The 23,029-nt window shown below is 42.0% G+C and overlaps 1 protein-coding gene across 8 annotated transcripts in view; it reads right to left on the reverse strand.

The window, feature by feature from the left end:
- Positions 1-164: 164 nt before the first annotated feature.
- The window catches only part of LOC114152356 (CASK interacting protein 2), a 52,140-nt gene continuing 29,275 nt past the window's right edge, over positions 165-23,029 (reverse strand). For 5 of the 8 annotated variants that reach the window (XM_028030228.1, XM_028030235.1, XM_028030229.1 and 2 more), the window contains 16 exons: positions 22,500-22,633; positions 19,605-19,713; positions 19,394-19,502; positions 19,229-19,323; positions 17,424-17,541; positions 15,694-15,816; positions 12,975-13,052; positions 10,720-10,847; positions 10,199-10,262; positions 7,008-7,081; positions 6,789-6,899; positions 6,214-6,315; positions 5,929-6,067; positions 3,528-5,810; positions 3,213-3,450; positions 165-2,537 (listed from right to left, as the gene is read on the reverse strand). In XM_028030228.1, coding sequence (XP_027886029.1) covers positions 2,435-2,537; positions 3,213-3,450; positions 3,528-5,810; positions 5,929-6,067; positions 6,214-6,315; positions 6,789-6,899; positions 7,008-7,081; positions 10,199-10,262; positions 10,720-10,847; positions 12,975-13,052; positions 15,694-15,816; positions 17,424-17,541; positions 19,229-19,323; positions 19,394-19,502; positions 19,605-19,713; positions 22,500-22,633 — 4,008 coding nt within the window. In that variant the 3' untranslated portion in view covers positions 165-2,434. The remainder of the gene's footprint in view (positions 2,538-3,212; positions 3,451-3,527; positions 5,811-5,928; positions 6,068-6,213; positions 6,316-6,788; positions 6,900-7,007; positions 7,082-10,198; positions 10,263-10,719; positions 10,848-12,974; positions 13,053-15,693; positions 15,817-17,423; positions 17,542-19,228; positions 19,324-19,393; positions 19,503-19,604; positions 19,714-22,499; positions 22,634-23,029) is intronic. The other 3 variants (XM_028030231.1, XM_028030232.1, XM_028030234.1) reach the window with 3 other exon arrangements.

Here is a 23,029-nt window from a genome sequence, read left to right on the forward strand (position 1 = left end):
AAACAAAATATAGCATTTGGATCAAACAGAGTTGAGTCTGTGTTGTGATGTCCATTATGTGATCCTGGAGTCAGTGGTTCCTTACGTTTCACAGCGGAAATTTCCAAGATGACTTTAAAATCTTCTTAGTGTTAGAAAACCTGAGATTAAACACTTACAAAAAAAATTAGCAAAATATTTTTTATTACCTTTTTGTCAAAGAGACATACTATTTCTAGGTGGACTACAACAGGATGCGACTATTGGTCTCATTTCTTTCCAGGATGATACAGAATTCAGCAGGAAATATAAATAACAGAGAAATCAAACGGTGCAAAAAATATTCCTGATTGTCAACCTCTGGATTACAATAATGAAATCTCCACAACTGGGAGAAGTTCTTAGAAATATAACAAAATGACTGTATTTTACTGCCAAACATTTAGGCTTTAAAGGAACCCCCGCCCCCAAATTGTTAAAATGAAATGCAAATTCGGGGTTTTCAAAATACAGACTAAATCTCCAATGGTGTGCAAACTTTGCAGCTTCTGAGGATTTATTATTATTTTTTTAATGCACAAAGGCATCTTTCAGAGACATACCTGGGAAAAAAATAGTTTTCACCAGGTTTTTTAAAATGAAATGTTTTGTAGTGGTGAAGAATTCAGAACACCCAAGATTGTCAAAATTATTTTGCCACCAGTGCAGATCCTTGTGAACAGCAGTTTTCGCTAAATGCTAAACCAATCCACGTGTCAAGGAACCTTTTGGCCCAGAGGTTGCCTAACGAACATTGCCATGAATAAAGTGTCCTCCTAACACAATGTCTTCTATAAATCCACATATAACTTGGTGATAATTGGGATATTTGCCATAATAATGGAGCAAAAACAAAACTGAGAATCTTTTATCAGCAGATGGAGAAACTGAAGACAAATAAATATCCAGCATGTCACAGGATTTAAATATTGACACATAATGAAGTATTTGTGAAATAACGCTATTAACCTGTAACATGTTTTAATTGTTTTTTTTTTTAGACTTATGAACATTTTTAACTATATAGAACCACAAAACTTTGCTGACCACAAACTAAAAATATATATATATTATGGTACAAAAATAAAAATAATTGCTCTTTAATCTGCCTCTCTGATCTGCAAACACACAAGAAAGCTCAACCTGAAATGGTTGATAAAGCCAGTCCCAATGAGTATTAACAGCAAAGTGGATGAGTTGTCAGAAAGGGTAGCGACTAACTTTTGGATGGTGTGTTTTGATGGAGATTGCTGATTTTAATGGTAGTAGCAACAGATACCTTTCCCACGTTGAACAATTAAGGTGCTGAACTCTAAATTACATCCCTGTTGGTCTCAGTCACAATAAATGAAGCTAATAATTTTGCATGAAAAGAGTTATTCGGCTCTCTGTGACAAGAACTACTCCAACTCAAAGGTATCTGCAGCTTCAGCGCCACATGTTGGCTGGAATGTAAACAGCGGTGTGACAAAAACTTCAAATGTGGACGCGAGAAATTCATTTTGCGGGACTGACATGGCATGAAGCACATCAGTTTGAGGAAACTATTTTCATCAGAATACTTGGGAAAAATCTCAGAATACACACAGCTGAACACCTTACTTATAAGAAAACAAAACGTTTTTCTCTATTAAAATAATTTAGTCACAATCCAGGCACCCACAGGTACACAGACTCCCACAGTTTTCGTGAAACACAGAACATTCCCTGCCTGCCAAGAATCACACTGACCTCGTCTGAAATGTAAGAAGAAGTAATACATGGGTGTTACCCGTTTTTTTGGAAGCCGCTGGTTAACGGTGCGTTCTCGTCTTAGCACCCTGAAGCGAGCTGTGACTAATCCCAGCTGTCAGTTCAGAGAAGTCCAGTGATTTGTTCACCGACAGTTTGGTAAAAACATGTTAAAACTAGCTTCTGTCAATGCATCGAACATGCTACTGACATAAAGCTGCAAAATATACATATAACTATGTACACTAATTCAGTCATTATTGTTAAAAAAAAAAACATTACCAGTATAAATATAACTCTAGGTTAAAATATTCCGTATAAAGAGATGTGACAGAGCGCCACCATCAGATGTTTCTCTGTATTTACATGTACGATGGACCAGCTTTTTCCTCAAGTCATCGCACACTGAGCAGATATCTACAGGCTGATTTTTCATGCTACTGTTTGTTGTCCATCCAGGAACATTCCCAAATGTGTGTCCTGAGGCCAAGTGCTGGGGTTTAAAATAAAAAAAAAAACAAAAAAAAACAGGACAATATTGTGCTGGAAAATCCTCAGATGTGCCCCTCACTGATCCATCCAGAGGGCCTGAGGAGGAGTCTGCATGTCCAAGGTGCATCACAGGTGCCGAGTTTCAGCCGTTTCATCTGTGGCTGGTTTTGGAAGAAGCAGGTAGGCCGGGGCGTCACTCCAACATGGCATCGAGCTGGTCCGCCAGGTCGTCAAACATGTTGCCGATGTCGTCCAGAATATTCCCAGCTGCCTTCACCGAACTGCTGCTGCTGCAGCTAGGAAACAGGCAGCAGACAGTCAGGAAGATTTACTTATAAAATATTACACTGTCTAACATTACCTGCCTTCAAAGTGACATTAGTTCAAGTAAAAAAAATTTTATTTGTTCTGCAGGATGCTAAAACAAGTGGAGATTGTTCATTTGTTTCATAGAAAATACAAGACATTAGAAATTTGGGTATGATGCAGTTTGGAGACATTGGGCATAATTGGGCTTAATTGTACCTGGAAAAGAAAGTCTCAGGTTTGTAAATTTTGTCACTGATACTAATGCGGAAACAGACTCCCAACTCCCACTGGTTTTCAGAATTTTAACTGGAACTTTACTAAATTGAGTTTGATCTGGGTTTCATCTCCCAAGGCCTCAAGAAGTAGCGTACAAATGGCCTTTGAAGACAGGAATGTAGGTCAACATAATGTAGCAGCTCTAACAACTGGTGCTTGTACCTACATTGTTAATAACTGACTGAGTTCAGAAAAGCTCTTTCAAGAAAGTTCTGCTTGAAAGAGCTTGTCCGTATTGTTGAGACTCCAAGTATCCAAGTGGTGGACCTTGGTTCAGATCCAGACCAAAATGGAGTCTTATTGGCTTTAGATCAAATTTTGATAAAAAACCTTGAGCCTGTTTATGTCCTCCCACATTAGCCAGTACAGAAACCGAAACTTCTTACCCATCCACACTGCTGCCATGTGCGAGTTCGTTTTCCACCACTTTGAGAGCAGCCTCTAGTGACGTACTGGTTTGCTCCAGTCTCTTCTGGGCCAGAACCTCCAGACCTGCTACACCAGACAGAGATCCCCCCGATTTCCTTGACTGACCTGACGAGGCCGAGTTAGGGGAGTAGGAGCTCAGTGTCATGGAGGATGGAGCAGGAAAACAGACGCTTTGGATTATCTGGAGATTTGTTCCTGAGGAAACAAGACGTTCTACTGTTAACATCCAAAATGCCCAAGCTGTAGAAATGCGACAAAAGTTTGACAGTTACCTCCTGCTGAATTGGGCGTTGTGTTGGACGGAGAGGGCCTTGATGCAGGCAGAGCAGTGGCTTTCAGCGGACAGTCCGGCTTGGACCCAACTGTCTGTAAATGCGTAACGGGCTTAGGGCTCTGCATGTTTGTCTGGATGTGAAAGCTGCCGCTCAGTTTTGGAGAGACAGTGTGTATCTGCACACTGGTCAAATTTGGAATGGCTGTTTGCGCGGTAACCCGTGCCGTCGGATCAATTTTTTGAGGGCTCACTAGACTGCCGTTAGGGGTTTGTTTTAGAGGAGTGGAAGGTTTTGAGGATACAGTAGGTTTTGAACCTTTGCCCACAGAGCCAACTCTAAGGAAAGCATTCCCTGGTGTCTCTGCCTCTCCTTTATTTACACCTCTGACTTCAACATGTGTGTGTGGACTGGTAAGCAGCAGGTGGTCTTCCTCTTGGTTGGGAGTAGTAGCCTCTTCTGGTGTGGAAGCACCTTTGTCTTTGGGTTTGTGCCGTCTTTTTACAGTATCAGACTCTTTCAGGTTGAACTCCGGAGGCTCCAAGCTGTTCTGGGTCTGAACTGGACTATCTGTTGGAGACCTAGTGTCTGTGTCTGCCTGGGTAACAATGGCTATCCTGGGTCGTTGTTTGATAGTAAGATTGCCTTCTTCAGCGAAAGGTAGATGGTTCCCAGAATTGGTCTTCGGTGACACAGAAGAACTCCTAGATAGTTTTTCACTTTTTCTTGCTTTCAGTTTCTCTTCAATTGTTTCCTCTGTACTTCCACCTCCGTGTCTGTCAGTATCGCCTTCTGTCCTCTCACTTCCTACCCTCCTTAAGCCTCCCAAACCCAAAGCAGGGACAGGTTTGGAATGCTGTAGAATAATATGCGATGGTAATCCATAAGCGATTGGTGAGGAAGAGGAAACTGGGCTGGGAACAGGTGAAACGTGAACATAGGTCGGTGGTATGTCTATCCTCCTCGATGGGCTGCTGCAACTGCTGCTGCCTTCTAGCTTGGCAGCGATGCTCCTCACACTGCCTGCACTATCTGTCTCTACCCCGGCCTTCAACTCTGGGTCTGCCGCCTTCCTGCCTGACTCGCTATGCTGTCTTGTGGGACTGCCACTCACTGAGCTCATCCTCTTGGGCGGCGGGGGAGGCGGACCTTTGTGTCGAGATCGCACAGCGAAGGAGTGGCTGCGGTTGACTTGACGTGGGGGTCCTGAGGCACGTCCCGGCCTGCGAGACAGCGTGGCGTAGGGCGGCATGGTTACGGAAGAAGCTGAGGAAGAGGGAAGAGGGAGGTCATCGTCCTCATCTGGCTCTCCGTCGGACAGAGCGTAGCGAGTCAAACTTTGGCTGCGCTTATTTTGTGACCCTCTCCGAGTGTCGTCCCCTTGGACCTGTGTGGGTGGGGGTCTAAGCACAGGGATGGCTCCAGGCAGGGGTTTAGAAAGTACTCGTGGAGGGCCGTTGACAGCTCCTGCCTGAGCCTGCAGGTGATTGAAGTACTTCTTTGTGGGAGAGGGTTGTGGGGATGGCGATGATGGAGAAGAGGGAGGCTGGTGGTGGGGGTGGTACTGAGGTTGATAGAGGTGGTTGGGGGACTGCAGGTGTTTGGACTTGGGTGGAACTGCGGGGCAAGCAAAGCGGGGCATCTTGTTTGGGGTTAGCGGAGGTGTTACGGTGGAGAAAGGGTGTTTCTCTGGGACACCAGCCCAACTCTGATGGCCCCACATCTCAGCAGACATCTGCTTACTTCTACCTCCAGGGCTGCTTTGGCTGTTCTTGGCCTCCTCCACTCCCCCAGGACCCAGTTTCTCCTCAGGCCTACAAGACGTTCTGCTAGAACACGGTGTCGTTTGGTGATCATGGGAATTTCCCGAATTTGAATTTCCCGACCTCCCTGAGCCCCGCGAACGCCTGCTTATACTTTCTTGACTGACAGACATAGCAGCTATGACAGCAGAGGGGGGCACTCCTCTCATGCCGAAAGCCTCCGACGCCGATCCCCCCACCTTGCCCATCATAGCGCTCTGCAGCTCTGCACTCAGCTCGCAGTCCTGAAAGGAGAGGAGAGCCCTGGGGGTGCGAGGGGAAGGGCAGCAGTTTTCAGATGGGGCATCAGAGTGTCCATGAGAGTGAACGATGTGCGTTGGTGTGTGTTCGATAGCCACCAGCTCTAGCGAAGCCGTTGGCTTTCTCCTGAGAGTTCCCTCTCCTGTCCTATCAACTTGATTACGAGAGCGCTGCAGGTCACAGAGTCGTTTCACAGCCAACATTAACTTCTTCTGATGACCTGAGGTAGAGAGAGACATTCTTTAACATTGATGATTCATCTTATGCTGAGTTTAGCTAAAAGGAGGATTCTTTCAGTCATGGCGAAAAAATGAAAGAAATCCGATTCATTTTCTCACCCAGTTTGGTGATCCCTATTTCTTGTAGGTCCTCCCAGGTGATGTCCTTAACGATCGCAATGGAGTCGTAGCCATTGTCACACAATCTCTTTTGGTACTGAGGCAGACCAATCACGCTTAGCCACTCCCCCAAGTCCGACTACATCAACAAACACACAGAGGGAGCAGCAGGAAGAGAGGAAAAGACTTTCAATTTATTACACTGAATCGCACAGAAAATACAGCGTCTTTTCGAGTGCGGTGAAGAATTTGTGTGGTTTTAAAATATATATGTATATTTCTCACGGGAATGTAATCTGGCAGCCACTCTGGGATGCTCAGCTTGCTGATCTCTGATGAGATCTTCTTTCTGTGGCCCGGCTTGGTCACCCCGATAGCAGTGAGATCCTGAGGTCCAATTCGGAAAAAAAGTAGATGGATGTTATAACAAAAAGAATGCGTACCTGCAGTAAGTTGCAGACATCTTACTCTTTTGTCGACATTCATTTACTGTTTTTTTTTCTCGTCAATTGCAATGGAATAAAAATGGATTACATGACATGAAGTAGGGATTTAAGCAAAGCGAGTAAGAATGTATACAGCAGACACTAATGAATTATAGAATTTGTAAGTAGCAATGGTAACATATGAGTCTTGTTGCATGTGGCTCAGGTACTCTGTTGTTAGCCTCCATTACTAGAACCCTAAACGCATTGCTAAGCTAGTCACTTCAACATATCCATCCCTTTTTGCACTTATCCTGTTTCATTTTAATTCCAGCACCTCACCGGGGACTTGACAAATCTTTTTTTTTTTCCAAAACAGTAACTACTGTTAGAAAAGAGTTGACAGTAACCTATAAAACTGAAACGTTAGCCCACCTCAGGAGTCATCCTGCTGATGGTAGGTACATCGTATCCCGCTCTGATGAAGTTGGAAGTGTACTGCTCCAGCTGGAACTCACACAACCACTGGTAGATAGCTTCAGAGTCCTAATGGCGCACAAAGACAATGATTCTGCTGCTTTTTAAAAAAATAATAAAAAACAAAGACACAGTAAAAGGAGTCAAATGTAAAAAAAAAAACTAAAAAAAACTCACCTTGCCCTCCAGAAGCTGTTCTGGTCTGATGAAGCCTTTCTGAGGAGTGCTGTTGGCCTGTCGGCGAGAACCACCTACAAAACACACATCATCAATCCTGGGGGATGACAAATGTTGCCAGGTTCAACTAAAGAGACTAAGAAAAGACAGAGGGGGGGGAGAAAAAAATCCATCATAACAAAAGATTCAAATTTGTTTAGTGTTTTGTATGCATTGCAGTTGAAACTGCTAAAGACAAGAAGTGATCGGTTTAAGTCGATTTAAGCATAGCTGCTGAGAGTTGTTAGGTCTTTCCAGGTGTGTAAAGGCATCTTATCTGATCTAAGGAAACTCCTGACCCGTCTTTCACACATTACCACAAATATCTGAGGAATGCACCCTTTCCTGGCAATTTCCTCACTTTTAGCTCTTGTTGTGGTCTGAGGTCAACCCGCTTGGGTTTAATCATTCCACAGTTTTTTCTGTTTTTAATTAGTCTGCTCACCTGCCAGGATCCACGTTTATAGTTTGGACTAACAACACAGCAATATTCCCAACATACGTAGCCATAGTCAGCAAAGTACAATATGTGTTCAGATGACGCCCATTTGTCAGATTAAAAGTACCTTTTGAAGTGACATATGTTTAATTAGGCCCATGTTTATTTTCATTGGTCTGGTGTGATTTCTAACTTTAAATGTCATATTTTCTTTACATCTAAGTGGAAAATTGTCACAATTAGCGGAAATAAAGTCTTTAAAATATCCATCTGCGTGTAATTAATCTACATGAGTTTCATTTAGTGATGGAGTTCCTGAAAGAAATGATCCTTCCAACTTTATACTGTATTCTTCATTCACAAAAGACTGCGGTCTGCATCCACTAACATTGAGCTTAGCTCAATATTTGCACTTGCCTGCTTTTTTTCACCGTCTGACTCCCAAAGCAAATAGCACCAATACGCAGCCGCGCACACACACGCTTGTCAAGTTCTGCAGGTGCAACCAATTAGCAATCTTCTGCAGCTATTTTTACTTCCCAGAGAAATGAAAATCAGAGTAAATATATGCCACTATCTATGCTGTGTTCTTGTTATCGGCATAACTAGCTGTCTTCAGATGTCACCTAATCAACAAAGAGAGTTCACCACGAGTTGACCTTTGTATAAATGCAACTGTATGAGGTGTGTTAGCGAACATCAGTGAACAAACAGCACCATAATGACCAAGGAAAAGAGCAGACAGGGTCAGAGAAGAAGTTTTTTTTGAAGTTTAGAGCAGAGTAGGGCGTAAAATAACACCCTAAGCTTTGAACGTCTTCACAAAGTATTGTTCAGTTTATGACCAAAAAAAAAAAAAAAGGAAATAGTATGACATAACTGAAAACCTACCAGGACAGAATGAGCAAGGAAATAATTAATCAGAGGAGAAGCTAAAATGACCTATGGTAAAGAGCAATGGTTAATGCTTTGCTTTGGTATGGGCGTCAGGGCCCCTGACCACACAGGGCGGTAAACAGCACCTACAGAACATGTAATTGGCCTTTAGATTGAGTCAAAATGTCCTCCTTAGTTTTTGCTCTCCACAAAAACTAACTAAAACTGAGGTTTTTGTAAGCATGAAAGAGACAGACAAAACCATCATGTTTGCTCTATGCCACATTGTATTTTTTCCCCTTTGTTTTGATTTTTAATTGTCCTCTAGGACAATTAGGTCTAACACCAGTTACTTCTTTTGCCGCTCATGCACAACCTGAGCTGAAAGGCATAACGAAATCAGAGATCAGGTTAAATCCAAATCTGACTTCTTACCCGTGAGGAGAACAGAAAGCTGCAACACCCCTGCTGCCTGGCTCTTCATCCTTGCTCCTGCTGCACAGCCATTTCTGTAAACTAACTTTGTTGCTTGATTCCCACCCTCACTTTTACACTCCTCCTTCATCAGATGGATATGTTTTGCTCCCTCTGCTTTTAGCTCCTGTCTCTTATCTCCGATCCCTCCCTCCCACTCCTCATCTCCCTGCTCCCTCACTTCACCCTCCCGGCTTCTCAGTCGTCGGTTGACGGAAATCCTCCCCGGCTTCAAAGTGAAACACCTGAACGTCTTGCAAAGAGGCTCGACTCCAACCCATCGAACTCTGGTGATGGCACAGCATTTTTTCCAATCTTTCTGCGGAGAGTTATGCAACGATTGCAGGCTGAGAGAATAAGATGGTTTTAAAGGTTTTAGACATGAGCTGAGGTTAGACTTTATTCCCTCTGTTTCATTTCCTTTCCGACTGACAGTAACAACAGCTGACCGCGCGCCTGTGTATTGTGGTCACATTCCTGAGGTAGAAGAAAACCAAGAGATCCTTGAGGTGTAGCAATCATATGATCTGCGGATTTGAAAGCATTAACCATCACATTTGCCTTACATCGTGGTCCAAGCACTCTTTTCAGTTAAGTTTACCTAGCTTTTGTTCTTGAATTGTTGCGATTGAGACAAGGAGGAATGTTTTTATTGGAGATTTCAAAAGTAAAGTAGTTTTCTAAAAACGGTATGTTACAGTGAAAATAAGCTAAAGGTCCTAATTAAATGTTTGATGCAGAAAAATAGTTTTCTAAAAGTAATAAACAAACCAAAGGCCTTGAATGCATCACAAAATGCCAAAAAAGAGAGATAATTTTTATGTCATATTTTTTATATTTATTTGAAAAGGTCAGGAATTTGTCCCTATACTTTACAGACTAATTCTGTAAATTCATCTGAAACATAGATTAGTGACTGCAGTAGTTTTGTGATAAGAAAAGCTGATCCAAAAATATTGTAAGAAGTTTACAGGCAGAGTTTATGTCATGTTAGGTATTTTTCTTTTTGCTCAGTTTTTTATGTACAGAAACGAATGTTCTGACCTACGAAGCAGACATATACCTTGTTTTCAAAACAACTGAACTCAAGTTTGAGTTTGGCCTCTTTTGTTCAAGAAAAGGAGTTTATTTGTAGATATTTTTTTATCTGTTTAATGGGAGTCTGACAAGAGGATTGAACTGTTAGACTCCAAAAATTCAGCTTATTCTTTCAGAATAAAACAAAACCACTAGGGAAAATCAAAAATGTTCAAGAAGTTAGTTAAGGGTTTATTTCACCTCAGACAGAAAATGAAAGAAAATAATTTTTCAGATTCAAAGTCTAAATCCATACTGGGATGAGGAAAACAACTGTGCTACTCACCATTTCTTTGGTCAGCTGCTGTACTGTGGACCTGTTCTCTAGTTTCACCTGCAGAGGGAGCCACCTGCAAACACAAGGATGTCACTGAACGTCTTGGCCACTTTGGTTTTTATCCATCCATCTATTTTCTGTACACCCTTGTCCCTTAGAGGGATCGGCAGAGATGCTGGTGCCTATCTCCAGCTAACGTTTCGGGCGAGAGGCGGGGTCACCCTGGACAGGTTGCCAGTTTGTCGCAGGGCAACACAGAGACGGATGGGACACACACTCACACCTAGGGAGAATTTAGAGAGACCAATTAACCTAACTGTCATGTTTTTGGACTGTAGGAGGGAAGCCGGAGAACCCGGAGAGAACCCACAGGGAGAACATGCGTGGGAAACTACGTGCAGAAAGACCCCAGGCCCGGAATTGAACCCAGGCAACAGCTCTACCAACTGCGCCACAGTGCAGCCCCACTTTGGTTTTCTTACTTTTAAATACTGTGTAGCAGAAGAAAGACAGAAAGGTTTCCGCCTCACCTTGCCAGCGTCAGCGTGGTGGCGGATGTGAGTCCCGTTCTGCTTGCGGCCGCTCTCCGAGCTCTGGCCGCTGCCGGCACTGCGGCTGCTGCCCACACTGCCTGTGCTACCAACGCTGTTCCTGTCGCCTGACAAAAGACGACGCAACAAGGCAAAATGACCTAAGTGTAAAGTAAAAGCTGGGGGAAAAAAATGTGAGCTCTGACGAACTGAGAGAGGGTTTTTTAATAAATTATTTTCCCACGTCAAGTCCAGCTGGCAAGAAAATGCTCAGGATGAAAGCTGAAAAATCAAAAGTGGTTATAAAGTTGTTCTTCTTAAAAGGTCTGTATTACACGGAAAGCTTCTCCAGTTTGTGCTGCTTCAGCTGTAGCCGTTTTTGCGACATCTCTCAACATTTCTGTCTCAAAGATTCAAAATCATCAGACACATGTTCATTTACCTTTCCTGCTGGTTAAACATTGAGCTAAACATGGAGTTATTCCCAGGGTGGACTGTTGATACAACATACAACTGCAATGTTCTTTTGTGTAAAACAGGAGCTGCATGCACAGTGTATGGGAGATTTCCTCTAAGGTACAGTTACTAAAAAATATTCATATAGGCTCTTTTATTTGCATATAAATTCATCTAGATATTTACATAAGAGGCACTGAAGGTTCTAGCTGGTTGTTTCTCTTTGGTAGCATATAGGATTTTTTAACAGCGTTCACTGGATTGACCAGTAGTCAGAAAAATATGAAGATCCAAGGGGAGCCATGAAATCTGAAGAAGAAGGATTACAGACCTACATGAGTTGAGAACGACTTCTGGACTTATTTTTAAACACCTACAGATTCCAAGGTCATTAGGTTAAACAATTATATGCAAGTCCAAGTTATTCAGATGTTCCAAAGTCTGGAAGATGACAAACCATCTAAGATGTTTACGAATAATCCAGAAATCGAACGCCTGCAATGAGCTGCAAACTGTGCAAACACAAGTGTAGCTGTCCACATCGTCATGGTAACCATAAAATAAGTCCCTGCTCCAAAATCAGCACCTTAAACTTGACTGAATTTTGCAGCGACCCAGCTGGACAGCTGCAGAATGAACTGTTTGACCCTGATGAACAAGAAACACAAATGGAGGAGTCCAGGTGAAGCTTAAGAACTTAAGAACACCAGCTGTCAAACATAGTGGCAGTGCTATCATGCTGTAGCGCCATTTCAGGCCCAGTGGCACTGGTGACGATGGATGAAGGAGGACAGCTAAGTCTGCCTCCAAATTCAGTAACTTCACCTCACTGATCTCAAATGTATATCAAAGCATGTTTTGGAATGAATAAAGGAAGCATAAGTTTTATGTTAGCGCATGTTAAGCCTGTAGAATGGCCTTCCAACACCCAGATGAACTGCAATGAATTTTTTTTTGTGCTCTCATTTGTTGACTACTGAAAAATATGTGCCAAAAAGCAACCAGCAAGAATTAGGGTTTAGCCAAAACCTTGATGGTGTCTACCCTTAGGGGGTGGTCTAGATGCAATGTGTTAAGTGAGATCAATTTAATTTGTTTAGTCTAAGTTCTATTTGTAAAAATCATTAAAGTTCAAACAGAAAGTTTCAAAATCCTAGAAAATTCAAAATAAATTTGATGTTCATGCCCATAATGAACAAATATGAGGTCCAGTAGACATAGGAACCATAGGTACTCGGACCTACAACCCTAAACACACTTCAAAGTTAGAGAATCATTAGAAATTTGAAACATATACTATAAAAGCATTGCAAGGGAAACACGGTTTTACACTGTAGATACCTACACACCGTGATTCGGTAAGTCAAGATGCAAACCGTTCCTACCATGTATTGACCTTCAATGGGAGACCGAATTATAGAAACTGGTCTTATTAATCTGAAAATCCAGATTATTTTTTAAGTATTACTTAATCAGCAATGAATCAATAAATGGCCAGGGAAACAAATCAGACACAACACCTGCTGACCACTTACCATTACATTCTCCTGCAAGACAATTCTGGTCGTGGTTAGAGGATTACTGGGACAGACGGGAGCCAGGGATTTACGGGATGGTTAATGTCAGGCCAGGACTTTGGGATTGAAAGTGCTACACGCAGAAGTAAGCTGGTACAGAAGTCTGATTAAATGGTGGTACTGGTGGATGTCTGAAGGTTCACACCGGGTTAGGAGGTTGGGTAGTTTGAGGCGTTAGATGGGAATGTGTTGACAGGTGTTTTGGGGGCCACACACTCTTACCAGTGGGAGAGCTCCTTAGGACCCAAATGTCCTGAGGGGGGGTTGCTGGGGCTGAGAACTGACTGGCCGGTGAAGCACCTAACAAACACACACACTTTAGACACACGCTACGTGCACTCCCTGCGTCTTGCAGGGGTGGAGCAGGACCTATGGAGTTGCCACTGGTCACCAGGAGGGCCGAGTTAGGGAGGGGAGAGGGACTGGAGACCGGTGGACAGAGACATGTAAAACAGCTTCTGTCATAAAAGTTTTAAAATAAAGAGGGTTTGGATGGTTTTTGCAGATCTGATATCATTTTATAGGGCAACAGTGGATCAGTGGGTACTGGGTAGAGTAGTCTTCTTGCAGTTGGAGGGTTGTAGGTTCAAGTCCAGCTTCTTCCCATCACATGTTGCTGGCAAGGCACTTAACTCAAAGTTGCCTACCGATCTGTGTATATATCGGAGTATAAATGTGTGTGCAAGAGGGTGAATGCGGGTTTTGTGTTTCTGGACGTTTTTTGCGTCTCTGTCATTGGTATTAAATTTGTAACGTCTTTGTTTTGCACTGGTGTACTTAGCCACCGTGTATCAGTTTGTATTTTCTAGAAGTGCCCCATTTTAATTAATTGTGGACATAAACTGGTGTAAAAATTTTAAATTTTTCGTGTGAATTTAAATTGATCATACATTATTTTCTAAGGATTTCTATAACAAACCTTTTTACACTCATTGTGGCCTATGTGTAAAGTAAACCAAAAAGCATTTGGTCCAAAATGTCCAGAACCTGAAAAGGAGAAGATGGTGAAGAGGCATCTCTTTATCTGGCTTGTTTTTGTTTCTGTTTCTTTTTGTTGTCCTGGTTACTTCTGTCTTTGCCTCTAGAGTAATCAGGTATAATCTACTCACAATCAACTCAAAAGTAGTCTTTAAATATATGATTTACTTTATGTAATGAGAGAAAACTGACCTGGTTGGAGCTTACAGTTCCATACTTGTAAGTTCATATTTGAACATTTTTTTGCTCCAGTATTCAAGTTTAAAAAGTTTCATTAGATGATTGTGGAATGCGGCCCATAAAACCTCAGATTCATTTTCACTGTGGATTGCGACATTACATCAGACCAATAAAAATTGACTTGTTGTGTTATAAAGATGCAATGACCTACCCTAGGAAAAATTGAGCCACTAAATCTCAGAGCTCTCCCATGCGTTCAAGTAAGACCCCCCGTGGTCTTACTTAAGGAGACACTGAGTTCTGCCACAAGGACAGTAAGTCTCTTATTGCTAAAGAAGCTGGTTGTCATCAGAGGTCTGCATATACATATAATAATGGAAAGTTGTGTGTAAGGAAACAGTGCGATGCAAAAAAGGTGCACCAGTTTTGAGAGGTCTAGGAAGCACAAATGAACTGAAGAGTTAGGAGAGTCTTTCAGTGTGTAGACTGCAGCTGGAGTCAGAGCGTTTAAAGCCACCACCCTCTGATGTATCCAGGGCATGGAAATCAGTTATTTAACCAGTAATTCATGTAAAAGGAGCACCAACAGCATAAACATTATATATACAGCAATGCAGGGGTTCCCACAGAAAACTTGCTAAGCCTGGTGGGATGAGCGCCAGTCATTGTGCAGCCCACCAAGTTTTGTACTTAAGAATTTGTTAGTTGACAGAAAATTTGAAAACATGACTAGATAATCATGTGTTAACAGAAGATCTTATTAGCAATACCTAAACACCAGTCTTTTTTGTAAAGTCTTAAAAAAGAGATACAAAAAAACTGTTTCAGGCATTTCAACCTAATTAAAGTGGCCAAAATTTGCTGATCCTTTATTTGTGACTTGTCACTTTATTTTCTGTAGTTCTTAACATATAGACCAGTAAAGATCAGCAGTGGTTACAAAAACCGGTGTATAAAAACCCCCAATAATAAATAAACAAACAATTCTTAGCCTGGTGGGGGCACAAGTCAAGCATGGTGGCCCGCCAGGCTTATAAAACTCTGGGGAAACCCTTTCATTGAGTATATGTAATATACAATACACGGATGTGCTTTTCAACATGCTGACATGTCTGTAATAAAAATCATTTTTGTTTATTTATCTGACATAAAATACCATATCTTAAGTTTGAAATATCTTGTCATGTGAATAATGAAACGTTATATTGAGTTTCATTATTTTAACTGAATGAATTTTGAGAAAACAAAGAAGAAGCCCAAAAGCAAAAAATCTGATGACCGTTCCTTGATAAAAAAACCCCCCAAACAGTACATCTGAATCCAACAGAGAGAAAGGAATTACTCAAAATGCTGAGCTACTTTATGCAATTTTTGTATATGTAACTAAATTCAAAAATAGGTCACAAAAGGTTATTGTTAACAACCTTTAGTAACCTTACAGTTTACCTCAAACCCCTATTTTGTTATTTCTCTTGGTCACCAGGTGTTTGTATTTCATGCTATCATTTTGTATCTGTTTATTTCTTATGGCAGTCAGGTATTATAAAATATAGATATATGATTACCAGAAAAGCACACTGCACCACACTTAATTTTGTCTACACTAAAGGCAAACAAATAGACTTAATACCCATGTAATTCTACATATCTATTAATTTGATGTGGGTATAGATTGTTATATTATATCGCAGTGTAATAGAGGCAAACGTAACAAACTGACCCCTTCTTGAGGTTTATTGATTATTCTCCCTCATTCGGAGGCCTTGTTGATATGTGTGTGTACCTGCGGGGTCATAGCCGAGGATGTATGAGTCATCTGTCTGAGGGGCGGGGCCTGAGGGAGGAGGTCTGGATGCAGGATGTGGTCTCTGGGATGGCATTGAGCCTTGGCGGGAGAGAGAGCCCCCTAGGGACAGGGGAGACACGTGCAGGTTGAGGTGGGCATGCAAAAAATACGTTCCATGCAGGGGTCGGGTCTGAACGAAATGCGTGCATGGGGGAAAAGGTTTGGAGCTTGAATATCTCCTCATGTATATGCAACAGCATAAACCAGGACAAATCATCTCTGGGGTTACATAACAAGCCGCTGAATAGGAATGTAAGATCACAAGTTGCACAGAAAGAGACAGAGCTCACTGACTCTTTTTGTGCTGATACCGCCAACATCACAGGACTCACACACTCAGCTGAGTTTGCTCTAAATGCAAAGTGCCTGTAAGACTTTTTCTGAGTCGAACTTTCATGTCTTCCCCTCCTCACGCGTGAGCGATGTATGCACGGCGACTGCACACACAATCTCCAAGCAGAGACTGCGGGCGGCTTTAGCACTGAGCTGACACTTTGCAGTTTGGCAAGCAGTAATCCTTTCAATGCGTGTCCGCGTGAGTCGGAACGCTTCGGCTCGTGCATATGCAACTGTGCGTCTGCGCCTGTTGCGGTCGCTCGACCTCTCAACCTATGAATGTCGGTGGCTTCTCGGCAGCAAAACAAGCACAGGGCCCCAGTTGCTTTCAGTCACTTAGATCAAACAAGCTGATTTACAAGCGGGATGGAAAATGTTATTTCTCATATACATGACTTGAGGCCTTATAGATAGAATAACTTGCTGCCACAAGTAATCTGAGATTTTTCTATAATTTTCCAGAGTTCATGTTAAGGAAACATATTTGGTGTTGAGACCTTCACGGAACCGCCGGAGTTGCGCTGACATTGAATTACACAAGTGAAGTCTGGTTATTAATTAGGCTACTTCTGAATGCAACTGGCTTCATTAGATTTTAAAGGGAGTCGAATGCAAATGAAGGCGATTTTATCGATTAATCAAATTTTTTGTTTATGAAGTGTTAATATTTGGGAAATCTGGATTTTATTTTTCACCAATGCACTCCTGGGATTTCCATAGTTGAGAGTGACATCAGTCTGCTGAGGGTCAACCATGTTGCTTTTCAAGCGTTGTATTTATTTGGACTTTGTATTCAGACCAAGAGCCAGAAAGTATGATTGAAATAAAAGCAAGTTTTTGAAAGTATTTTCTGTCAGAATTTTTTTTTTAAGAAAAGAACGATAAAGGGGAAAAATTATCTGTAACACTGTATTTGACGGGATGTGCATAAGACTGACATGACGCAGTCATAAATGTGAGCTGTCATGATTTTTAAAACTGTTGTCATGAAGTGTCATTCAGTAAATAATGACCCTTTTAATGCAAAGTTGACCATTTTAATGGACTTTTAATACAAGTTTTAATGAAACTTTGCATTAAAAGTGTTATTAGTAACTGAATAATGCACAGTTGACACTTTAGCATTAAAAGTGTCATTATTTACCAAATGACACTTCATGACAATAGTCATAAACATTCATGAAAACTTCATTTTCATGACAGCTGTTATGTTAAAATGTTCATGTATGAATAGTTTTGCGGTGCACTGAAACTGTTGAATTCAACCTTACTGGGATTACACCTACAAAATGCCCAACCTTTATTCATGTACACGCTACATGTATGTCTACCTGCTCTCCTGCTGAGGACCTCCACCACTGAAGGCGGGAAGAAGCCCACCCTGTCGGTCCCCCGCTGACTGTCATGGATGTGGCCTTTCCAGCGGCCGTCTGAGTGCTGCTCCAGGACCTGGCGGCAACAAATGACAGCACGGTTCTGTTAGAAGACAAGTCTGTCTCTGAGAACAGCCATTAGTCGCACAACAGCTCACAGAGAAATTACAGAAGAACGAGCCAAAATATCCCGTCTTGATTGATTAAAGCGGCAAAGAAATCCAATTCGTTGCCAGTACTGCATCAGCCTGAATTAACATCTGACTCTTCCACTAAAGCACTTAAGGCGATAATAAGAGAAAGCCAGTCAGCTGGCAAAAACGCAATCTATTCATCAAAAGTGCCAACAACATACCTGGAAGGAACAAAACAAACCTACATGGCAGTCCTCCTCGACTCGGCTGAAGTCAAGTTCAAACACGACTGGGGGAGTAGTGTATCAAAATACGTAGAACGAGAACAGATAAACACACATATGCATGAGTAAAGAGTGTGTGAGTGTCTTTGTATATAGGTGGGGGCCTGGTAGGAGGTGTTGGGGGGAAAACAAGCTGGTAATTAGACATGTTTGAGCCCATCTTTCTGCTGTGGTCTCCTGTTCAAAGTTCACTTAATTATCCCAAAACATCCCACACAAATCCCAACAACACAACTGTTCTAACACGGGCCTTCCAGCCCCGATTACAAGAACGCAGAGCAGAGCAGTAGGAGAAAAGGTAGAGCACGTCTAGAATTGTCCAGAGTTAGAAAGGAAAGTTCATAGATAACTCACCATTACTATTTAAAATGCTGCTTTTGTAATTACTGGACTCTGATTTGTCAGGCACTAGTTTCTCCTGACTAAAGATGAGCCTGGAGGTTTTTTGCAGAGACACAAACACTGGTATGTGGCTTCATTGACTTGAGTTCTTTTGTGTTTCTCTTGTACACTCAAGAACAATTAAAGCAATTTCATGACTTTCCTATCTTATTTAGTACATTGTCATCCATTCTTTTCCATAATGTTGGATCTCAACTTCTGGACCAGATTCTGACTGATGTTGACTCATTTTTTTTCTTCTTTAGTGCTCAGAGTTGATTCCAGTTTGTTGGCTTGTTTCTCCAGCTGCTTTTTAAAAAAAAAAATTAACTTCAGGTCTTTTTTTGTGTTTTCAGAAAATACAGAGATACAACAAATATATTTTGTGGTGTTTTTGTGTATATTTTGTTGACATACAGTGGATTTTGACATACTTCGCCAAAGAGGTCCAGTCACACCTCTCGCCACTCCTTTGCTTCTCTATGTGCAATTTTCCAGATCTCTGACTGACACATAGATTGAATCAAAACGCTTCCCTATAAGAACAAGTCAGGACCTGTGATACCACGCATTCCTGTTTTTCTTTTTGAAATGGATTAATATGTATCTGATCACAAGGCACAATAATGAAAAAGCAAGTTTACAAAAAAAATTGTAGCCGAACCGTTTTTATCACTGTCTAAACTTTAAGCCATGACTTTCTGCTACCACTCGTATGAAGGCAGTTTGAGCTGTGATGAACCTAAAGTCTAATACTGAGGGATGAGGAAGTTCAAAAGCCAGCAGAATTATTTTTAAATTCAACTTTGGCCCCACCCTGGTGGTCATAAAAACACAGCAAGTATCCCAAATATGATGTAATAACATGCTACGGCTTTAACCCGGCGTGGGAAAGCAAATTGCTGCAAGGCGACGGATACGCAGGGACAGTTTTCACAACAGGAAGACACGCAAAAAAAGTTACCATAATAAGATCCCCAGCACGCAGGTTGAGCGCAGTGGGGTCGTGGAGATTCCAGTAGTCCTTCACTGCTCTGACTTGGAGGGAACTGGATGCTTCTGCAAGGACCAGAACTACAGTGATTCCCCCTGTGCGACATCTCAGGAGGCTGACCTTGCAGAAACAAACCTCTTAGCAGCTGCTTGATGTCTCTGCTGGCCGTGGAAGTGGTGAACTGGTTGACGATATCCAGAGCTGTCTGGTTGTACGTGTTGCGCAGGTTCACGTTGATCCCTGCCTGCGCACAAACAAAGTTAGACCCACTTTACTCACAAGCAGCAAACGATCTACCTCTTCAAAACACAAAGTTAGGTGGACAGAGACTTCCAACAGTCATTACATCGAGCAGCAGCCGCACTACTTCCGTCTTGCCGTAGAGGGCGGCCTCATGCAGAGCGGTCCCCGCTTTGGTGGCTCTGTTGATGTCGATGCCGGCTTTAAGCAGCAACCTGGGAAACAAAATCAGAAACGGTCACTGTGAGACTGCAGGCAAACATCATCCATTTAACTGCTGCAGGCGTTAACAGCATCGCATTCTAGTCCAAATGTAGGTATTCTGGTGGCAGAGACGCAGAAGGAGGATGAGGCAGGTTTTAAAGTTTTGCTAAAGGATTTTATGCTTGACTGCAGGATACCATACTGTGCCATGCTTGATTTACGGACATAAGACACCCTGTCCACTGTAACTGGGAAAAAAATTGCTTCAAATGCTCTGAATTAATTGCGGTACCATCAGCTTTGCTTAATCTATCTGTGGCTCATAAAGACTTTACAGCATTCTTAACTCTGTTGGCCAGGAGGCTGATTTTGTTATTGCAAGTCTTCAGCTTCACCTTCTCGTACAGACTAGATTAAGGAAGTGATCCACCAAGTGAAAATAGAAACCAGACTGACCTTATCTGGTGCTGGGCACAAATTTGAAAGAATCTGGAACCTCTTTTTATCATATATTAACTTCAGGTCTTCTTCTGTTGACTGAACTTGTCTGGTGGATGTGTTACCTTGCTTAAAGCCCTTGAACTTTACAGTTTTTTACTTTTTCTTTACAGTTACATACATACTGTGGTGCATTTGTAGGTTTAAGTTGCGCCTGTGGAAAAGATGCGCGAGTTTTTCTTCACAAGCCTCTCAAAACTGTGGCCATCCTTTTTTTCTTGTGCATTTTCTTCTACAATACCACTTAACTTTGCAGTGAATACAGCACTATGTACATCCAAGGCAGCTTCTGTAATGCAGTAATCTTGACTGAAACATTTGCATTAGTTGTAAACCATAATCATCAAAACTAACAGAAATAAACATTTGAAAAACACCACTCTGCGTAATGGATCTTTGAAGGAGTTCCACTTTCAGCTTAGATTCTAACCAGATATAGAAAGCTGACAACAATTAGGTGATACGACGAGGTTGTTGATGTGGCAAAGCCCTGATTAGGAATTCTTATCTGTCTTCAGCTAAGTGACTTCTCAACCTATGTGCTGGATGGTTTTCTGTTTGCATTCCCAGCTTCTGAACTTTCCTTCTCAGGAGAGTCAGAGTGGAGATGGTGTTGCAAAAACATTTGCTTATTTAGGAAGGATGAAAGCCATCAGCAGAGTGTCTAACAGACAGGGTGGGGTTACTTGGCAAACCGAATACATATTCTACATATTTACACACAAACAAGCATAAGTTTAAAAAAGAAAGTGTAAAGTCAGCTGAGAAAAACAGAACATGAGGGTGTGCAGCTTTAGATTTGGTATGAGGTGATATCAGACTGCCATGAAGAAATAGCTGAGGATTTACAATGATCCAAGTCTTTATTTACTGTTAAACTCGTTCATGTTTTTGCATGCAGTCAATTAATTTTACGGTAACAAAGGGGGCTGGAAAAATCTTCCCAAATCCCTCAACTCCCTCCAAAACTTAAACCCTATTACACCCCACCTGTCCTCCTATCAACCACCTCCGTCACCAGTCCACCTGCTGAACCAAGGACTCCCATGAGGCAACCCCCCATCAGACGTAAGAGGACGCTCCAAGCCGCACACCAACCAGAATGTGGAGTAGGCCAAGACTGAACTCTGTGATCCATGGCCTGCTCATACTCCACCGTCTGCAGCACCCCAAGACCCATTGACCCTAAGCACAAACTAGAGTTGGTATTTGCTCCCAAAAAAACAAGGAAAACCATAATCTTGTTTCTCATAGTTAGTGAAGGCAGTTATAAACAAAATAAACTCCTGGCTTGTATATTGTGTAAGGCTGGCACCCTGCTTTCAAAAACTAAATGCTTAGTCAATGCATAAACAGTGAATTGATAGAGAATGCAAAAAAAAAAGTGAATCAGTCACTGCTTATGCACTTCAAGGTTGAAGGATTGCACTTTAAAGTTGGCTTTTCATAGAGTCTAGATAAAAATAGCCATAACTCATGGAGATGTTCACTCCCCACAGTGTACCATGCAGTAACAAGATTTGAAGGATCCTAAATCAAACTGCATGCAGTCCAATAATCTGAACGTTAACTGCAATTAATGTCAGAAATCACTGATTTACATTGTATATTAGATCTGCGGAAGAATCTAAAACAGATGAGGGCATCACCCACTACACAAGCAAACACCCCTAACCCTCATTGCACAAGCATTCTCACTGATTTACAAGGTACAATAAAAAAACAACTCTGTCATTCCGGCAAATGCTTGCTCAATCTTGTTGGAGTGCAAAAATTAATAAACTGGTGTGTATTTTCAGTAAACCAGGGCATTCCAGTCCTAAGTGCTTCAGTTGAAGAGACAAGGGGTTTTTTTTCTCTTGTTGCTTGAAGACATTTTGCCTCTTATCCAAAAAATGAATGAGACGCAAACTGGCATGTTAAATATCATGGTCAGGAAAGTGCAAGTAAAAACATACTGAACATGTAAGGCTTGTTGAAAGAGACTTTCTTGACAAACGGACTAAACAGTTAGATTAAAGTGGACTAAACAGGGTTGGTGAGAATGCACCCTAAAGTTGATTTTCCCCTCCTTTCAAGCCTGGCAAGGTCCATATATTTATGACCCAAGCAGAAACATAAAGCAGAGAACATCCCTGAGTTATGGGCCACACAATGGTGCATGCATATTGGTTCACTGGGTGGGTTGGTTTAAATTGACCACTTTAAATTGAAGGGTGTACCCTGCCTCTTGCCTGAAGACCACCATGGGAAAGACACCAGCCCCCCCAACCCCCTACAGAAAACGTGGTTTTCTCACTTGATTACGTCTTTGTGTCCGTTCCTGGCTGCCAGGTGGAGGGGAGTGGTGGAGGGGGAATCCAGACTGTCGTTCCCTCTCTCTCCTTCTAAGAGCGCTGACACCATGTTACTGCTGAGCAGCAGCTGAGCCACCTAAAGAGAAATCAGTCCAAAGATGATGTTCTTACCGGCAGATTTACGAAAGGAATTATAACATAAGGGATGCATAAATGATGTATATATTTTTAAAAAAAACATGCGTCCTTGTGTACATCACTGTAAATGACAACTTATATAGAAAGAGATTAACTTGCACATTGGGGTTTATCCACTGCCCAGCAGCTGTCATAAGACGGTATGTATGTGGTAAAAACAGCCCAAAGCCCTCTTTTCTTTCACAGCTTAACTGCAAACTTAGACTAGTTGAGAGAGCATTAAACAGGCATAAAAAGTGTGTCTAATTTTGACTTTTAGTGCAAGCAAAACATCTCACAGTCTGGTTTATATCTGGCAGATGTGGCAGAGAAACACTAAATTATGCCCCAAAGT

Source organism: Xiphophorus couchianus, chromosome 10 (genome assembly GCF_001444195.1).
Source record: "Xiphophorus couchianus chromosome 10, X_couchianus-1.0, whole genome shotgun sequence".
Taxonomy (NCBI): domain Eukaryota; kingdom Metazoa; phylum Chordata; class Actinopteri; order Cyprinodontiformes; family Poeciliidae; genus Xiphophorus; species Xiphophorus couchianus.